General features: G+C 47.4%; 1 protein-coding gene across 2 annotated transcripts in view; it reads right to left on the minus strand.

Annotated features, from left to right (window-relative positions):
- The window catches only part of LOC102173176 (mucin-16), an 87,706-nt gene that overhangs the window by 20,446 nt on the left and 49,479 nt on the right, over positions 1-17,781 (minus strand). For both annotated transcript variants that reach the window (XM_018051284.1, XM_018051283.1), the window contains exons 24-34: positions 16,650-16,774; positions 16,429-16,496; positions 15,620-15,792; positions 14,384-14,419; positions 10,830-10,954; positions 10,671-10,738; positions 9,611-9,783; positions 7,835-7,870; positions 5,018-5,142; positions 4,856-4,923; positions 1,511-1,683 (exon numbers count right to left, since the gene is read on the minus strand). In XM_018051284.1, coding sequence (XP_017906773.1) covers positions 1,511-1,683; positions 4,856-4,923; positions 5,018-5,142; positions 7,835-7,870; positions 9,611-9,783; positions 10,671-10,738; positions 10,830-10,954; positions 14,384-14,419; positions 15,620-15,792; positions 16,429-16,496; positions 16,650-16,774 — 1,170 coding nt within the window. The remainder of the gene's footprint in view (positions 1-1,510; positions 1,684-4,855; positions 4,924-5,017; positions 5,143-7,834; positions 7,871-9,610; positions 9,784-10,670; positions 10,739-10,829; positions 10,955-14,383; positions 14,420-15,619; positions 15,793-16,428; positions 16,497-16,649; positions 16,775-17,781) is intronic.

Consider the following 17,781-nt stretch of genomic DNA (forward strand, 5'->3'; position numbering starts at 1 on the left):
TCATAAAGGACCCGGATGTCTCCCTGCCTACCTGATGGGGCAATGGTGATAAGAAAGTGTGAGCTGTCAAACTCTATTCCCAGGTGGGGGACAGACAAGGGAACCAGAGTATAATTTCAGTCAACTTCATCACAGCTGTGCACTGACCATCAGGGACCCCCTTAAGGGTCACCCTTTCAAATGCTGTTTCTTTCTGGATTTGACGCTCATTCCCAGTGTGTCTGAAGCTTGGATCTCCTAGATGTTCAGAGTGCCTGCCTTCCTTCCTGGCTAGAGGCCCCATCCAAGAGAGGGCCCATCCTGGTCAAAAGTGAGGAGTGGGACACAGGAAATTCTACTCAATACTCTGGAATGGTCTATACGGGAAAAGAATTTTTTAAAAAGTGGGCATATGTATATATATAAAAAATAAGCAAAATTTTTAATCATTTCAGTTGCACATTTAAATAAGATGATGGTATTTTAAATCACTAAATAAAAGGAAGAAATAAAGGAGGTCAATGACTTAAAAAAAATTACCCCAAACTGATGTAGAATTTAGAATTAGATGCCATGTCATTTGTGAGTAGTGATGGTTTTGCTTCTTCCTTGCTGGTTTGTGTGTCCTCTGTTTCTTTTTCTTGTCTGATTGCTGTGGCCAGGAATTCCAATGCTATGTTGGGTACAGGTGGAGAGAGTGGGCATCCTTGCCTTGTTTCTGGTATTGGGGGAAGGGCTTTCAGCTCTTCACCATTGAGTGTGATGTTGGCTATGGGTTAGTCATAGATGGGTTTGTTGTGTTGAGATGTGTTCCCTCTGTACCACCTTTGATGGGGGCGCTTCAGGTGTGAATGGGCATTGAATTTTGTGGAGTGCCTTTTCTGTATCTATGATCATGAATTGATCATGTGATTTTTATCCTTCCTTTGTTGGTATATTGCATTACATTGATTGATTTGTATATGTTGGACCATCTTTGTATTCCTGGAATTGACCTTATTTAAGCATGGTATATTAAAAAAGAAAGTGAGAAGTGGGGGAAAGGAGACAGATATGAGCTATTCTTTCCCTAAGTCTCCCCTAGAAAGATTTTTGTTTTTGTGGCCATGCCCCTCAGCATGTGGGATCTTAGTTCCCTGACCAGGGATGGAACCCATACCCTCTACATTGGAAGCATGGAGTCTTAACCACTGGACTGCCAGGGAAGTCCCTAGAAAGATTCTTCTATGAGTTAAATGCATAGAATGGAGCACAATGTTGGATCCTGAAAACAGTCTTGTACCCTGACTCTGCCACTCTCAAGCCACACCCACTTGGGCAAATTACATAATCCTTCAGAACCTCAGTTTCTTTGTCTCTAAAATGGGTTTGCTCAAGGACCAGCTTTGCAGGGTGGCAGTGTGAGTTCAGTGTGGAGTCAAGATTCACACCAGAGTCTGTCTCAAGGTTTCCCCTGGAGAACTGGCTAGCTAATAGAGACTCTTCTGGAGTTAGGGTGTGGACCCAGTGAGGTGGGCTGAAAACCACTCACCATTGAGGTAGAGACTGTCCTTGTCCAGAGAATAGGGACCCAGCCGGGTGATGCCGTGGGTCTGTCTGCTCAGCTCATGGAACACCTGCTTGGCCAGCAGACCGGGGCCGCTGGGGGACCGCCGGTAGGTGCAGAGGATGTTCACACGTGTCTTGGCACCATTTTCCACAGACCTGCGGAAGGAGAGGTTGACCTTTGGGAGATGCAGTCCACTTGGCACTTCTTTACCTGTGGTCACCACATACACCTCACTTCCTGTGTTCCAGCCTTATTGAACCATTCTTAGTTTCTTCACCTAGTCGTACTCTCACCCTAGGATCTTTGCACATGCAGTCACTTCTGCCTGTAAGTTTCTCCCCTTCTTTCTTTACGTAGGTAATTCCCTGATCATCCTTCATGTTGCCACTTACATACTTCATCCTCCTCCTCCAAGAAGTCTCCCAGACTGGGTCAGGTTCCATTCAGGTTCCCACAATATCCCATGCTTGTCGAGTCACAACCCTGGTTATCTTCTATGTGAGCATATGTTATTTGTCCCTCTTCCCTCCAGATGGTGACCTCCATGAGGTCAGGGAATAGGACAGCCTAGTTCACTTTTGTCATATGGAACCCCCCTGTACCTAGCACACTGCCTGCTCTGTGTAAAAACCCAAGTACTGCTGAATGGATTTTAAAATGTGGTTCATCCATCCAGGGGGATGTTATTTGGCCTTAAAAAAAGAAGGAAATTATGGCAAAGGCTGCAGCACAGATGGACATTGAGAACATTATGTTAACATTATGAATTCAGCCAGTCGCACACACACAAATACTGTATAATGTACACTTCTATGAGGCACCCAGAGTTGTCAAGTTCATAGAGAAAGAAAATAGAATGGTGGTTGTCAACATTTAGGGGTAGATGGAAATGAGGCGCTGTTGTTTAATGTTTAATGGGCATAATTTCAGTTTTGTGAGTTCTGGAGCCTGGTCGCACAGCAATGTGAATGTACGTAACACCACTGAGCTATGTGGCCTTCCCTGGTGGCTGAGCGGTTACGAATCCACCTGTCAATGCAGGAGATGCAGGTTCAACCCCTGGTTTGGGAAGATCCTCTGGAGAAGGAAATGGCAACCCACTCCAGTATTTCTGCCTAGGAAATTCCATGGGCAAAGGAAACTGGTGGGCTGCAGTCCATGGGGTCGCAAAAGAGTTGGACATGACTTATCAACTAAACAACGATGACTGAACTATACACTTAAAAATCATTCAGATGTTAAGTTTCATGTGATGTGTATTTTACAATAAAAAAAACAATTGGACATATGGTAGATATTCATTTAATAGGAACTCTATGGAGAATCCCAAGGACGGCAGAGCCTGGTGGGCTGCCGTCTATGGGGTCGCACAGAGTCGGACACGACTGAAGCGACTTAGCAGCAGCAGCAGCAGCAGCATGGTAGGGAGAGATTAGAAGGGTTTAGAGTTGTTTAGCCCCTGAATCCCTTGATCTTTGATGAGACCAGTCCTACAAAATGTGATACAATAGACCCTAAAAAAGGTTCTTGCAAAACCAGCGCTTCAAAAATGCACGCATGTATACGTGGAATCGAGAGAGATGGTACTGATGAACCTACTTGCAGGGCAGCAACGGAGATGCAGACAGAGACAGCAGACCGGTGGGCACAGGGTGGGAAGGAGAGGGTGGGGTGACTGGCAAGAGTAGCGTGGAAACATACGCATTACAATAGGTAAAACAGATAGCCGGTGGGAATTTGCTGCATGACTCAGGGAGCTCAAACCAGTGCTCTGTGACTAGCTAGAAGGGACATATGTATACCTATATACATACATATACCTATACCTATGCATGTAGACATACGTATACCTACACCTATGTATGTATACATAGGTATATGTGTACCTATGTATGGCTGATTCATGTTGATGTATGGCAGAAACCAAAGCAATATTGTAAAGTAATTATCCTTCAATTAAAAACAAACTTTTTTTTTTTTTAAAAATGCATGCCTGCAGTGGCATTTACACCTCCACAAATGGTGAGAAGAACTAGGTGTGTAGTGCTAAAGAAAGACATGCTACAAAAATGTTCCCATGACAAGAAAAAAATGTAATTATGTGTTGATGGGTGTTAACTAAATGTATTGTGGTAATAATTATTTTACAATATACAAATATATCAAGTCATTGTGTTGTACACTTTAAACTATTAATAATACAATGTTATATGCCAATTACAACTCAATAAAACTGAAAAGATGAAAATAAAATGACACAGAAAAGGAAGAAAGGAAAGAAAACATTCATCTTCCTTGAAAGGACAGTATAAATTCATGTGTGTGCGTGTGTGCTAAGTCGCTTTAGTTGTGTCCGACTCTTCACGACCCTATGGATTGCAGCCTGCCAGACTCCTCTGTCCATGGGATTTTCCGGGCAAGAATACTGGAGTGGGTTGCCATTTCCTGCTCCAGGGGATCTTTCCAACCCAGGGATTGAACCTGTGTCTCCTGCTTGGCAGGAGGACTCTTTACCACTGAGCCACCTGGAAAACTGTCCTCCCATTTCTATTTCTTTAAGCTCTCACTGCCTTTGAAATCACTTTACTTAGATATTTATTCTGCTACTAGGTATCCATTTTATTGACTAGATGTGGGCAGGTCTACTGCCTGCCACCCAGAGTACCGCCTGCCTCAGAGGCTGCACCATCAGTGTCAGTTGAATGAAAATAGGAATGGAAAGTGCTTCCCCCATACCCACAGCTCACAGACTGACCAGGAGAAGTGAGATTGACGCTCAGTGGACACGGATTTTCTGCCCAGGGTGATGAGAAATTTTGGGAGTAGTCAGTGATGATATTAGCACACCACTGTGCATGTAATCAGTATCACTGAATTGTACACTCAAAGATGGCTACAAAGGCTAATTTTACATCTGTATTATTTACGTTATTGGGCTTCCCTAGTGGCTCAGTGGTAAAGAACCTGCCTGCCAAAGCACGAGACATGGGTTCCATCCCTGGGTCGGGAGGATCCCCTGGAGAAGGAAATGGCAACCCACTCTAGTAGTCTTGCCTGGAGAATCCCATGGACAAAGGAGCCTGGAGAGCTATGGTCCATGAGACCACAAAGGAGTTGGACATGACTTAGGGACTAAAACAATGATAACAACAACAAACAAAATTATGTTATCACAATTAAAAATAATGCATAACGTAATGTGAAAAAAGTGGATGCAGAATAGGACCCTCCAAGGATAGCCTGCTGCCTCTGGGGGCAGCTCCCACAGCCAGGAGTCCACGTCCTTAGGCGGTGTGCCAGCGGCGGGGGTGGTGGGGGTGTTCTCACCTTAGGGAGATGACCCTGCAGCCCGCATACCGGGCACCCAGGCTGCTCCTCTGGAACAACGGGCTGAGCTGGAGAGGAAGGAGAGAGCCACTGATGGTCACATGTGGGCGTTGGTCCACAAGAGGGGCACAACGGGGTGAGTGGGGGAAGCTGGCATCTCACCAGGTGCTGCATGAGGGTGTCTGTGATGTTGAACTTGTGGGAGCCTGGGTGACCCATGTCTGAAGAGTAGCGCAGGTTGTTGATGGTGAAGTTCAGCGTGAAGGGCTCCTCACTGACCTCCCCAGCTACAGTAGGTAGAGAGAGAGTTCAGGCTCACTGGGAGCTTGGGTCCCTGTGTCCACCCAGATGGGGCTTCCAAGGGTCCTGTGTCTTCTTCCCACATCAATCTTGATGTGATGGCTCCAGCAACCAGTGAGGGTTGGCTTAATGATTTGGGGACTCATTTTTTGAGCCCTGATGTAGGCATGGAGGGCTCTGTGAAAACACTGGTGGCTTTGTTCTTTCCCAGGAGAAAAGGGCATTGATGACCCCAGACATCTGTCATAGTCTCTCTGCTCTCCAACTCTCTGTCTCTGTCTGTCTCTATGCACATATATTTATATTTAAATATAAATTTATAAGTGAATGTATACTATATAAACATGTAATTAACATATTACATATTATGTAATATATAAATATACATATCTTCCCATATATATGTGTGTGTGTGTGTGTGTGTGTGTGTGTGTATTTCTTTCTCTTTCTTCTCCCCTTACAGACAGATGTGCCAATCTTTTATGCATTGGTTAAAAAAAACCCAACAATCTAGCAGCTATAACCAACCTTTCAGCATCTCAGTGAACTGATGTGTAAGATAATATAATAATGACTCCTGCTTCAAAGGTTGTTATGAAGTTTCAACAAGTTAAGTTTTGTAAGCCATTTAAGAAGCACAGTGCTGGGAACAGATGGATCAATAGTTGGGGTGACATGCACAGACCCCAAGAGAAGCAGAATAAATGAGTGTATGATGCAAGTGAGACCAGAGACCCCTTGACTTGACTCTAGACTAGATAAGCACAGCAGGAGCTAAGTGATTAAGCGAAACTTTCCTCTGGGATAAAAGTTTCCTTCTTCTCTCTCCTCCTTTCCCTCCGCTCCTTTCTATGTATCACTACTTCCAGATTTCCTTCTGTTCACCTTTCCTTCCATATTTTTTCCCAAACATTTGTCCCTCCTTCTTCCTTCTATCCTTTCTTTCTTTTTTCCACCCACCTGTCCGTACATCTGTCCTTTTATCCTTCCTTTCCTCTATCCACCCACTCATCCATCCGTCTTTCCTACCTCACTCTCTCCCTTCCTTCTTCCCGTTCTTCTCTCCTTCTGTGACCTTTCTGCCCCTCTTTCCTTCATCCCCTGCTTCCTTCCATCCATCTTTCCTTGCTCCCTCTCTCCTTCCATCATTTCCTTTCTTCCATCCATCCATCCTCCTCTCATTTCATTCACTCCTATTTCCCTCCTCACATCTGTTTATACATCCTCCCTCCTTCCCTTCACTTTCCCTTCTTCCATTCATCTTTCTGCCTTTCATCAGCTCATCCATCTTCTCTCTCTCTCTCTCCTTCCACTCATCGCTTCTTTGATCAGTGACGGACCCAAGGACAGTTTGAGAGTGTTGAAATAACACACTCCTAAGGCAAGGGTGAGTCTCCCTGATGCGTTAATGGTAAAGAATCTGCCTTCCATGCAGGAGGTGCAGGATATGCGGGTTTGATCGCTGGGTTGGGAAGATTCCCTGGAGGAGAAAATGACCATCCACTCTGGTATTCTTGCCTGCAAAGTCTCATGGACAGAGGAGGCTGGGGGGCTACAGTCCACGGGGCACAAAAAGCTGGACATGACTTAGTGACTGAGAAAGACAAGGGCGGTAGATTCTTGAAAACCTACAAAGTTCTCATTACAGGATTTGCTGGGAATGCATTTCAGTGAACACCTATTATGTCTGGTCCATGAAATAGAATATAATAGGTGTGCACGACAAATCAGCATGTCTTTTGAGATAAACTCAATATAAATAGCAAGAAGTGACAACATGAGTTTTGGAATGGTATGAACTCTTGGTTTTCCTATTTGTCTGCTGTGTAGCTTGGTATTCTGAGTCTGAGTTTCCTCAACTGTAAAATGGAGCAAAATCACATGACTGTATGGAGAATTAAGGTATAGAGTGTATATACTTTAATGAATTGTTCCCCCATTCGTATGTTGAAGCCCCAGTCTCAGTTCCTCAGAAGGTGACCGGAGACCTGCCTGGTGGTCCTGTGGCTAAGATTCCCAGTGCGTGGGACCTGGGTTCGAGCCCTTGTCAGGGAACTAAGATCTCACATGCCAAAACTAGGAGTCTGCACGCAGCAACTGAAAAACGACCCTGCATAAGCAACTTAAACAAAGGTCCTGAGTGCCACAACCAAAGATCCTGCATGCCATAACCAGCATCCGAAGCAGTCACATAAATACACAAAATATTTAAAAAAGAGTACCAAGGGCATGGTTTTAGGAGAATTAAAATTCAAGCCATATGAAGTCAGAATATAGTGGGATAACGTTGTTGTTGTTTTTCAATCACTCAGTCATGTGACCCCATGGACTGTAACCCACCAGGCTCCTCTGTCCACGGAATTCTCCAGCAAAGAACACTAGAGTGGGTTGCCATTTCCTTCTCCAGAGGATATTTCTGACCCAGGGATTGAATTCACGAGTCCTGCATTGTGGGTAGATTCTTTGCTGCTGAGGCACCAGGGAAGCCGGGTGGGAGAACATAAATGTGTCTAAAACCTCCTGGGCGGGAACTTCCCACCAGGATCCAGGAGAGAGAGAAGGGATGAGGTAGGGACCTTCCAGAAGCTTCCCTCATGGAGGACAGAGGGTGAAGAAGAAAAACTACTTCCCAATCGCAAAGTGGAGGCGGGTCAGGAAATCCAGGCAAGGCATACTCACTGGTGGTAGTGGGGGCCAGGGCTGCATAGGTGTAACCTGCGGAGAGAAGATGAGAGAAGCTGAATCAGCACTGGGGTGAACATAAAAGATTAAGGGATATATGGTGTCCGTTCTTCTCTTTCAGACTGTCATACAGAATTAAGTAAGTCAAAATGAGAAAAACAAATATTGTATATAAACGCATATATGGGGAGTCTAGCAAATGGCCCTGATAAACCTATTTGCAGGGCAGGAATAGAGACAGAGACATAGAGAAAGGGCACGTGGACACAGCGGGGAAGGACAGGGTGGGATGAACGGGGGGATTAGCATCGACGCCTATACACTGTGTGTGTGCTGAGTTGCTTCAGTCGCATCTGACTCTGTGCGACCCTACATGGACTGCAGCCCGCCAGGTTCCTCTGCCCATGGGATTCTCCAGGCAAGAGTACTGGAGTGGGTTGCCGTGCCCTCCGCCAGGAGATCTTCCGGACTCAGGGACTGAACCCACATCTCTCATGTCTTCTGCACTGGCAGGCAGGTTCTTTACCACTAGCGCCACCTGGGAAGCCCTTACATACTCTGCTGCTGCTGCTGCTGCTAAGTCGCGTCAGTCATGTCCGACTCTGTGCGACCCCACAGACAGCAGCCCACCAGGCTCCGCTCTGCTATGTGTGAAATAGCTAGCTAGCAAGCTCCGAGAGCTGGCGATGGATAGGGAAGCCTGGAATGCTGCAGTCCACGGTGTTGCAAAGAGTCGGACATGACTGAGCAACTGAGCTGAGCTGGGAGGCTACTGTATAGCAGCGGGAGTTCAACTCAGTGCTCTGTGATGACCTAGATGGGTGGGATGGGGGCAGGGCGGGAGGCTCAGGAAGGAGGAGTGGTATATATACCTATAGCTGATCCACATTGTTGTACAGCAGAAACTAACACAACATTGTAAAGCAATTATGTGCACGCATGCTCAGTTATGTCTGACTCTTTGTGACCCCATGGACTGTAGCTTGCCAGGCCCCACCAGGATTTTACAGCCTTCCAGGCCCCTCTGGGATTTGCCAGGCCTCTGTGGGATTTTACAGGTGAGAATACTGAAGCCGGTTGCCATTCCCTTCTCCAGGGAATCTTCCTGACCCAGGGATTGAAGCCTCTCTCCTGTATCTCCTGCATTGGCAGGCAGATTCTTTATCACTGAACCACCAGGGAAACCCCAATTAAAAAAAAATGAAGGAAGTTATTTCAAGGAAAAAATGAAAACGTGTTATTGAGAATTTGAAGCATTTTAATGGATTAATGTCATTATTGCTATTAGAACAATAAAATTAAGCAAAAGTAGTGGCTCAGATGGTAAAGAATCTGCCTGCAATGCAGGAGACCTGGGTTCGATCCCTAGGTTGGGAAGATCCCCTGAAGAAGAGAATGGCAACCCACTCCAGTATTCTTGCCTGGAGAATTCCATGGACAGAGGAGCCTGCAGTTCATGGAGTTGGAAAGAGCTGGACATGACTGAACGACAGACACTTTCACTTTCATACAAAAAATAAAATAAAAAATATTATACATAAAAAAAGATTAAAGAAGACGGTGGATTTAGGGACCTATGTGGGGAAAGCAGAGAAGAAGAGGTGGTGGAGGGATGTTCAAGACTGGGCAGAACCAAGTTGTTACTTCATCATAATGAAGACAACCCAGACCAGGAGAAAAAGACGGATCAGAGCATCCTTTAGAAGAATGAAAACAATGGCAACTCAAGTCCCCCTCCTCTTGAGAGACCATGGCTATCACACAGTCCCTCACCATTCACGTAAAGGCTATTTCTGTCCAAACTGAAGGAGTCCAGTTGGGTGATGCCGCCTGTCTCACGGCTCAGTTCCCAGTACAGCTGCTGTTCGTTCAGTGCGGGTCTTGCGGGCTCAGAGTGGAGGCTGCAGACTACATTCACTCCAGTGGCTGCTCCCCTCTTTTCAGGCCTGGAGAAGAAAAGACGCAGGAACGTGGAGCACTAAGGAGGAGTCTGTCTAGGTATGAAAGGGAGGAGGCTAAGGGGGATGCTGAAGGCATTAGCTTGGAAGCCTGCAGGGGTTCTCCTAAGTGTCTTTCATCTGAGACTGGCCCCTAGCAACTCAGGACAGAAAACATTTTAATTAGAAATTTGCAGGGGCATTCCCTGGTGGTCCAGAGGTTAGGACTTGGTGCTTTCACTGCCCTGCTTGGGTTCAATCCCTGGTGGAGGAACTAAAATCATGCATGTGATGTGACCAAAAAAAAAAAAAAAAAGCGGGGCTTCTCTGGTGATCCAGTGGTTAAGAATCTGCCTGCCAATGCAGGGGACATGGGTTTGATCCATGGTCTCGGAAGATCTCACGTGCTGCAGAGCAACAAAGCCTGTGTGCCACAACTGCTGAAGCCAGCGCACCCTAGAGCCTGAGCTCCATAGCCAGAGAAGCCAGCACAGAGAGAAGCCTGTGCAACTCAACTAGAGAGTAGCTAGCCACAACTAGGGAAAGCCCGCGCAGCAACAAAGACCCAGCACCACCAAAAAAAAAATGAAAGCATAAATAAATCGATTTCTTTAAAAAAAGGAATTTGCAGATAGGAATTTGCACTGATTATCCCACTTCTTCGCAAAGGAGAGCTTTCATTTGAAACAAAATATCATACAGATTCTGTAAATAACAACATGATGCCTTGTTTCCAAGCATCGAGCATAGCACCATCTGGGCATGAAGAAGGCATGAGGGGTCATGGTGGGCACTGGAGCTCAGTACTTCCAGGGACATGCTTAGCCACTGAGCCCAGCGCCCGGTGCAAGAGGGTCCACTGACCGGATGAATCGTTCCATCTGGGGGAGTCTCACCTGAGCAACTCCAGCCTGCAGCCAGCATAGAGGGGGCCGACACTGGTCTTATTGAGCAAGACCCTGAGCTGGTGGGGAAAGAGAGGGAGGTGAGCCAAAGGGGTGAGAGGATACACAGGGACAAGGTGGACCTAACAGAGGCCGTCCAAGGGCTCTCACTCGGTGCTGTAAGATCCTTTCGGTGGCGCTGAACTTCAGAGAAGATGGGCGCCCCATGTCCTCCGTGTAGTGCATGTTGGTGATGGTGAAGTTCAGGGTGAAGGACACCAGGTGAAGGTCAGTGGCTGCAGCGGGGGAGGAAGAGAAGGATGTCCAGTTTGGGCCACAGTCATGGCCAAGGTTTCCTGGGAGACCGGGACTGACATACACAGTGTGTGCTAAGTTGCTTCAGTCGTGTCTAATTCTTTGAGACCCTTTGGGCCAAAGCCCACCAGAATCCTCTGTTCATGGGATTCTCCATGTAAGAATCCTGGAGTGGGCTGCCATGCCCTCCTCCAGGAAAGCTTCCTGACCCAGGGGTCAAACGCACATCTCTTACATCTCCCTCATTGGCAGGCGGGTTCTTTACCTCTAGGGCCCCCTGGGAAGCCCATATGTACACTACTGCGCATAAAATAGATAATTAATGAGGGCCAGCTGTACGGCAGAGGGAACTCTATGCAAGGCACCAGAAGCAAATTAAGGAAAGCTGTAGGCTTCTCAAGCTGAAGGAGAGAACATGCTGGAATTGCCAAGGTATCAGGAACCTTCATTCATTCATTCCGTGAGCACTTATTGAATACCTAGTGTGTGTGAGATTCTGTGTTGGACTCTGCGTGCCCAAAGATGAATAGGGCATGGGGCTTCTCTAGTGGTCTAGTCGTTGAGATTCCACGCTACTGATGCAGGGGGACCGGGCTCAATCCCTGGTCAGGAAACTAGATCTGGTGCGCCACAACTGAGGAGTTCACAACGCTACAACTAAGACTTGATGCAGCCAAATAAATAAAATATTTTTAAAAAAGATGAGTAGGGCAAAGTCTTCCAGCATGGCCAGTGGAGTGAGCAGGTCATTATGCTGCAGGGGAAGCTGGGGGTGGGGGATGGTGTGAAATTCCAGGATAGGCACCCAGCCAGTGACTGAGGAAAGATTCTTAGAAGAAGCATCATTTTAAGTGTAACCAAACCTATCAGTAAGAGTTAGGTGAATAGGAGCAGAGCAAGTGTTAAGCAGAGGGAGCAGCGTGGCTATAGTCCTGGCAGGAGGGTGGAACAATTACACTCAGAATGAAGTGCATTGGCCATGGGGGAGTGTAGATGTGAGACTGGAGGGATCCTCTGAGCCCAGAACACTGAGGCAGTGGCTATGCAGGACAAGGGTCCGGATTCAATTTGTAGACCAGATGGGGGCATCCAAAGATTGTCCACAAGAGAGGAATTAGGGCTTCCCTGGTGGTCCAGTGGTTAAAAGTCCGCCTGCCAATGCAGGGGACAGGGGTTTGATCCCTTGCCAGGAAGATTCCACATGCCACAGAGCAAATAAGTCCACGCGCCTCAACTACTGAGCCTGTCTGCTGCAACTACTGAAGCCCGAGCACCTGAAGTCCGTGTTCCACAACAGAAGCCGCTACAATGAGAAGCCTGCCCACCGCAACTAGAGAGGAGCCCCTGCTCGCTGCGACTAGGTCAAGCCTGCAAGTGGCAAGGAAGGCCCAGCACAGCCAAAAATAAGTAAATAAAAGTGAGGAATTATATGGACAGAGGCTCGTTGGGAGGGACACTGCAGGTGCTGTGGGGAAAACTAGGAAGCCAGTGTGGAAACTGCAAATAGAGATTAAGCAATGCAGATGCAGGGAAAGGAAAGACTTAAGACATTCCGGAAGGAGATGATTTTGTGATGGATGGACGTGGGTGGTGAGCGAGAGGGAGGGCTTAAGCTGGCACTCATGTCCCTGCCTTTGGTGATGGGGAGAAGGAACAAATTTGGGAGAGGATGATGATGTTAAGGGTCAGAGACCAAGAGGTTGTGTGATGTCTGGCAGCTGGGTGGACCCAGGGTCGGGAGCTGCTGCGTGGTTGGGGCTGGACTCTGGGTTTAGATTCTGAACAACTGGACCCTAAGCAGCCAGATGGCCCTTAAGATCCATGGAAATGGATGTGTTCACTTAGGGAAGGTGAGTAAGCAATGAAGGAAGAAGTGATCTGGTGGGAATGATTTTGTAAAAATGGCCTGGGTACCAGTAAGAGCCTTCCTACATGTAGGCTTGGAGGATGGAACCAGAGAAGACACTGGGAAGAATGTGGAGGTCCCAGCAGCTGAGGAAAAAGACACCAGAAATGAAATTGAGAGTGGTACAACTGTAAAGAAATAGAGGCGTTGGTGGTGGTTCTAGTTATAAAAATGTGCCTCTGTTCAGTTCAGTTCAGTTCAGTCACTCAGTCGTGACCGACTCTTTGTGACCCCATGAACCGTAGCACAGCAGGCCTCCCTGTCCATCACCAACTCCCGGAGTCCACCCACATCCATGTCCACTGAGTCAGTGATGCCATCCAACCAGCTCATCCTCTGTCGTCCCCTTCTCCTCCTGCCTTCAATCTTTCCCAGCATCAGGGTCTTTTCCAATGAGTTAGCTCTTTGCATCAGGTGGCCTAAGTATTGGAGTTTCAGCTTCAACATCAGTCCTTCCAATGAACACCCAGGACTGATCTCCTTTAGGATGGACTGGTTGGATCTCCTTGCAGTCCAAGGGACTCTCAAGAGTCTTCTCCAACACCATAGTTCAAAAAGCATCAATTCTTTGGTGCTCAGCTTTCTTTATAGTCCAACTGTCACTTCCTTACATGACCACTGGAAAAACCACAGCCTTGACTAGATGAACCTTTGTTGACAAATGTCTCTGCTTTTTAATATGCTATCTAGGTTGATCATAACTTTCTTTCCTGTTTTAGCAGTGGATAAAGAAGATGTGTACACACACACACACACACACACACACACAGAGGAATATTACTCATCCACGAAAAAGAATGAAACAATGCCATCTGCAGTAACATGGATGGACCTACAGATTGTCATACAGAATGAAGTAAGTCAGACAGAGAAGGAGAAGCATCATGACATCCATTACACGTGGAATCTAGAAAGACATTATACAAATGAACTAACTTACAAAACAGAAAGAGACTCATAGACTTCGAGGACAAACTTAATGATTGCAGGGGTAGGGGGGAAGGATGGGGGAAGGGATCCTGACTAGGGAGTGTGGGATGGACGTGTACACTCTGCTTTATCCAACAAGGACCTACTGTATAGCACAGGGAACTCTGCTCAATGTTATGTGGCAGCCTGGATGGGAGGGGAGTTTGGAGGAGAATGGATATATGTATATGTATGGCTGAGTCCTTTTTCTGTCCACCTAAAACTATCACAACATTGTTAATCGGCTATACTCCAAAATAAAATAAAAAGTTAAAAAAAATAAAAACAAAGAAACAAAAACGGTGTCTTGCTCTGCCCTGTTTAGCCTGCAGTCAGGGCACCATCCTCAGTTGTGTGTATCAGGGAGGGGAGGAGAGGTGACCCCTGCCACCTGTAATTCAGCCCACATTTGCTATGTATGTCCTCTAGACCCCTTCCATCCAGAGGGGTATAACAGGAGGGAAAGGTTGGCTGGTTAAACAACTCCTATTTTTCAGGGGAAGGGAGGTGGTCATAGGCACACAGAAATACTCACTGTTGGCAGTGGTGGCTGAGGTCCGATGGGAGTAACCTGTAAAGAGGGGGTGAGACGGTGAGGAAGGGGAAGGAGACACGTTTAACAAAGAGACAGCTTGGCCATTGGAGAGACGGCAGCTGGACTGATATGGCTCTGAGTTGTTAAAAGGAAGACCGAGTGCTCACCAGGAAGGGATCAAAGCCTACTACTGCCCTCGGTCCCCAGAGAGACACAGGTGTGCCCTGTTGTTGTTAAGTTGGTAAGTCACGTTGGACTCCTTGTGATCCCAGACTGCAGCCCGCCAGGCTCCTCTGTCTGTGGGCTTTCCCAGTCAAGAATCCTGGAGAGGGTTGCCATTTCCTCCTCCCCGGGGTCTTCCTGACCCAGAGATTGAAACCGAGTCTCCTGAATTGCAGATGGATTCTTTACCACTGAGCCACCTGGGAAGACCAAGGTGAGTTCTAAGCACTTTGAAATATGAGTCCCCAGTGGAAGTGCAGAACCCTTCTGCAGCAGAGCCCACCCGGTGGGAATGAAGAGACCCACCCCCAACATAGCCCCTCACCATTGATGGAGGCACTGTCATCACAGAAGCTGGGAGAAAACATCCCAAGTGCTTGGGTTGGGGACCTCATCATCTTGGGGAATCCAGGAAGGAAAGGGCTAAGCCTGGGACTTTGGTGGGTATTGGTCTTTGTTTTCCCAAGGTTGGAGGGAGATGGAGGTAGGGAGAGGAGGCAGTGGGCTCCAGGACTCTTCTGTTCCCAAGGGCTGGGATTCAGACAGAAGGTTACAGAGACTTCTGAGGCCTCTTAATACTCACTGCTAGGGGTGGTGGGCTGAGTTTGGTGGCTGTATCCTACACATGTAAGGGGAGGAAGGGAGAAGAGGGGGAAAGCTGAGTCAAAGTGAAGAAAGGATAGGGAGAATGTGGGGCCTCATGAAATGCAAACATTAAAAAAATGATGGTGGTCTTCCTGGTGGTCCAGTGGTTAAGAATTTGCTTGCCAATGCAGGGGACATGGGTTCAATCCCTGGTCCGGGAAAATTCCACATGCTGAGGAGCAACTAAGTCCATGCGCCACAACTACTGAAATCCACATGCTGTAGAACCCACGCTCCGCAACAAGAGAAGCCACTGCAATGAGAAGCCTACACACAACTAGAGAGTAGCCCCCCTCACTGCAACTAGAGACCGCACGGCAACAAAACCCAGCAGAAACAAAATAAATAAAAAGGATGTCAGACCCTCACCATTGACGTAGAGACTGTCCTGGTCCAGGGTGTAGGGGCCCAGCTGGGTGACACCGTGTGTCAGCTGACTCAGCTCCCAATACAGCTGCTCTCTGTCCAGCCCAGGGCCCACTGGATCAGGGCGGTGGGTGCAGACCGCATCCACTCCAGTGGCCGCTCCATTCTTTTCAGGCCTGGGAGGAGCAGCAGGAGAGGAGGATGACAATAAATGGAAACTCTAGGGGTAAGGGAGGGTATCGAGATCTCTGGGGATAGGACAGGAAGGGGCCAGGGGAAATGGGAAGGCTGGTAGAGAGGTGAGAAGTCAGACTTAGATTTTCTGAGAGCACAGACTTCCAGCCAACCTGGGACTGTGAGCAGAGTTGGCGGTGGGGGGAGGAGGAAGTATTTCAATTAAATTGCAAATCTGAAGCCTGCTTCTTTCTGGGATGGGGACAAGGGAGCTCACACTTGAGACAGATGAAGAGCTGGATAGGGGAACAGCTGGAATTTGGGATTAAAGCAGGTGAAGAAGGCATGCTTCTCTTGAGAAAAATCATCAGGATAGAATTGAAAACCTAAAGGAAATGCCCTCATTGGTCAAGGGGAGGGGAGGGAGGAAATTCAGAAGGATGACCAGCTCAGGGGTTCAGTCCTGCTGATAGTCTGCAGAATCTGGGGACTGTTGGGGGAAGTCCTTGGTCCTTAAGTAGGTGACTCCTGAATACCACCTCAGATGAGGATACAGGGAAGACAGGAAGGAGGAAGGTCAAACTCCTTGGGTCTGGGAGCATTTGAGGCAGCTCTGGCCGCCTACGCTAAGGTCCTACCTGAGTGATGTCAGTCTGCAGCCTGAGTACTGGTGGCCCACACGGGTGTTCTTGAACAAGAGTCTGAGCTATAGAGGAGGGAGACGGAGAATAGGAGGTGTGAGGGTTGGGAGAAGGGCAGATGTGATATGGGTGTGGCTGGCATCCGCTGGAGCAGGGGTGAGGTGGGTGGGGCTTATGTTTGGTGGGCGGGGCAGGAGTAAACTTGGCGGGGCTCTCACCAGAACCTGCAGGACTCTCTCTGTGTTGTTGAACTTCCAGGAATCAGGGCGATGCATGTCCTCCACATAGTGCAAGTTATTGATGGTGAAGTTGAGGGTGAATGGCACCAGGGCAGGGCTGGCTACTGTAGTAGGAATTTGCGAGAGATATCCACCGAGCTTACCCTATGCTCAATAAGCTGGGGCATAGGTCATCCCACCTGCACATCTTCAAGATTGGGGAGGGTCTTCCTCCAGCATGGGTAGTTTCCATAGGGAGGAGATTTCAGACATTACCCTCACTGGAAGCACTGGAGATAGTTATGAAAAAGTACACTAAAGAGTAAGTATTGGGTTGGCCTGAAAGTTCCTTCAGGTCTGTCCATGTGCTATAACAGAAGAACCCAAACAATTTTTGGGCCAATCCAATATATCCACAGGCAGGATGCAAGTATATCTTACCCTTCAGTTAGCTAAAATTCCAGACAGATATCCTTTTTCTTTTTTTTTTTTTAGCTTTAAAAAAAAAACCCAATTATTTTTCTGAGATTCATCTACTTATTGTTTTTGAAATTTTGTTTGAAAAATGCTTGCATTGCATTTTTATGGGTAAGGCTCTGTTGTAAGTACCTTCCTTACATTTTAACTCATTTACTTCTTGAGGCAAAACCTTTGGAGGGAGATAGTATTCTTATCCCCATTTTACAGATGTAAAAACTCAAGGGAGGTTAAGTAATTTGCCCCAAGCCATTTAATCTATAAGTGGCAGAGCATAGAATGAATCCAGGTGTGTGGTCCAGGAGTCTGTGCTCCTAACCCCTCCACTTAGGACCACTGGCTAGTCCCACCTGTAGTGACCACTCAATCTGGCCTGAGTGGTCTGTGGTGAGAACTCCTTCAGAGGCCCTAGCTGATGAGTACCTAGAGATTCAAGCGAGCCAGCGATAATGATATCTCAGACCCTCAGTAGGGTCAATGGGTGGTATTGAAATCTACTCTGGGCCAGTTGGAGGCCAGGAATGGGAAGCTGGCCTCTGATTGAGCCAGAGGCTGCCTAAGTCCCTGACCAGGACCTGTGAGACAGCTATACTGGTAGCTCATGCGATTCCTCTCTTTTCTGGAAATAAAAACTAAATTCCCTGAGAGAAAGAAC

This window comes from Capra hircus, chromosome 7, assembly GCF_001704415.2.
Source record: "Capra hircus breed San Clemente chromosome 7, ASM170441v1, whole genome shotgun sequence".
Lineage (NCBI taxonomy): Eukaryota > Metazoa > Chordata > Mammalia > Artiodactyla > Bovidae > Capra > Capra hircus.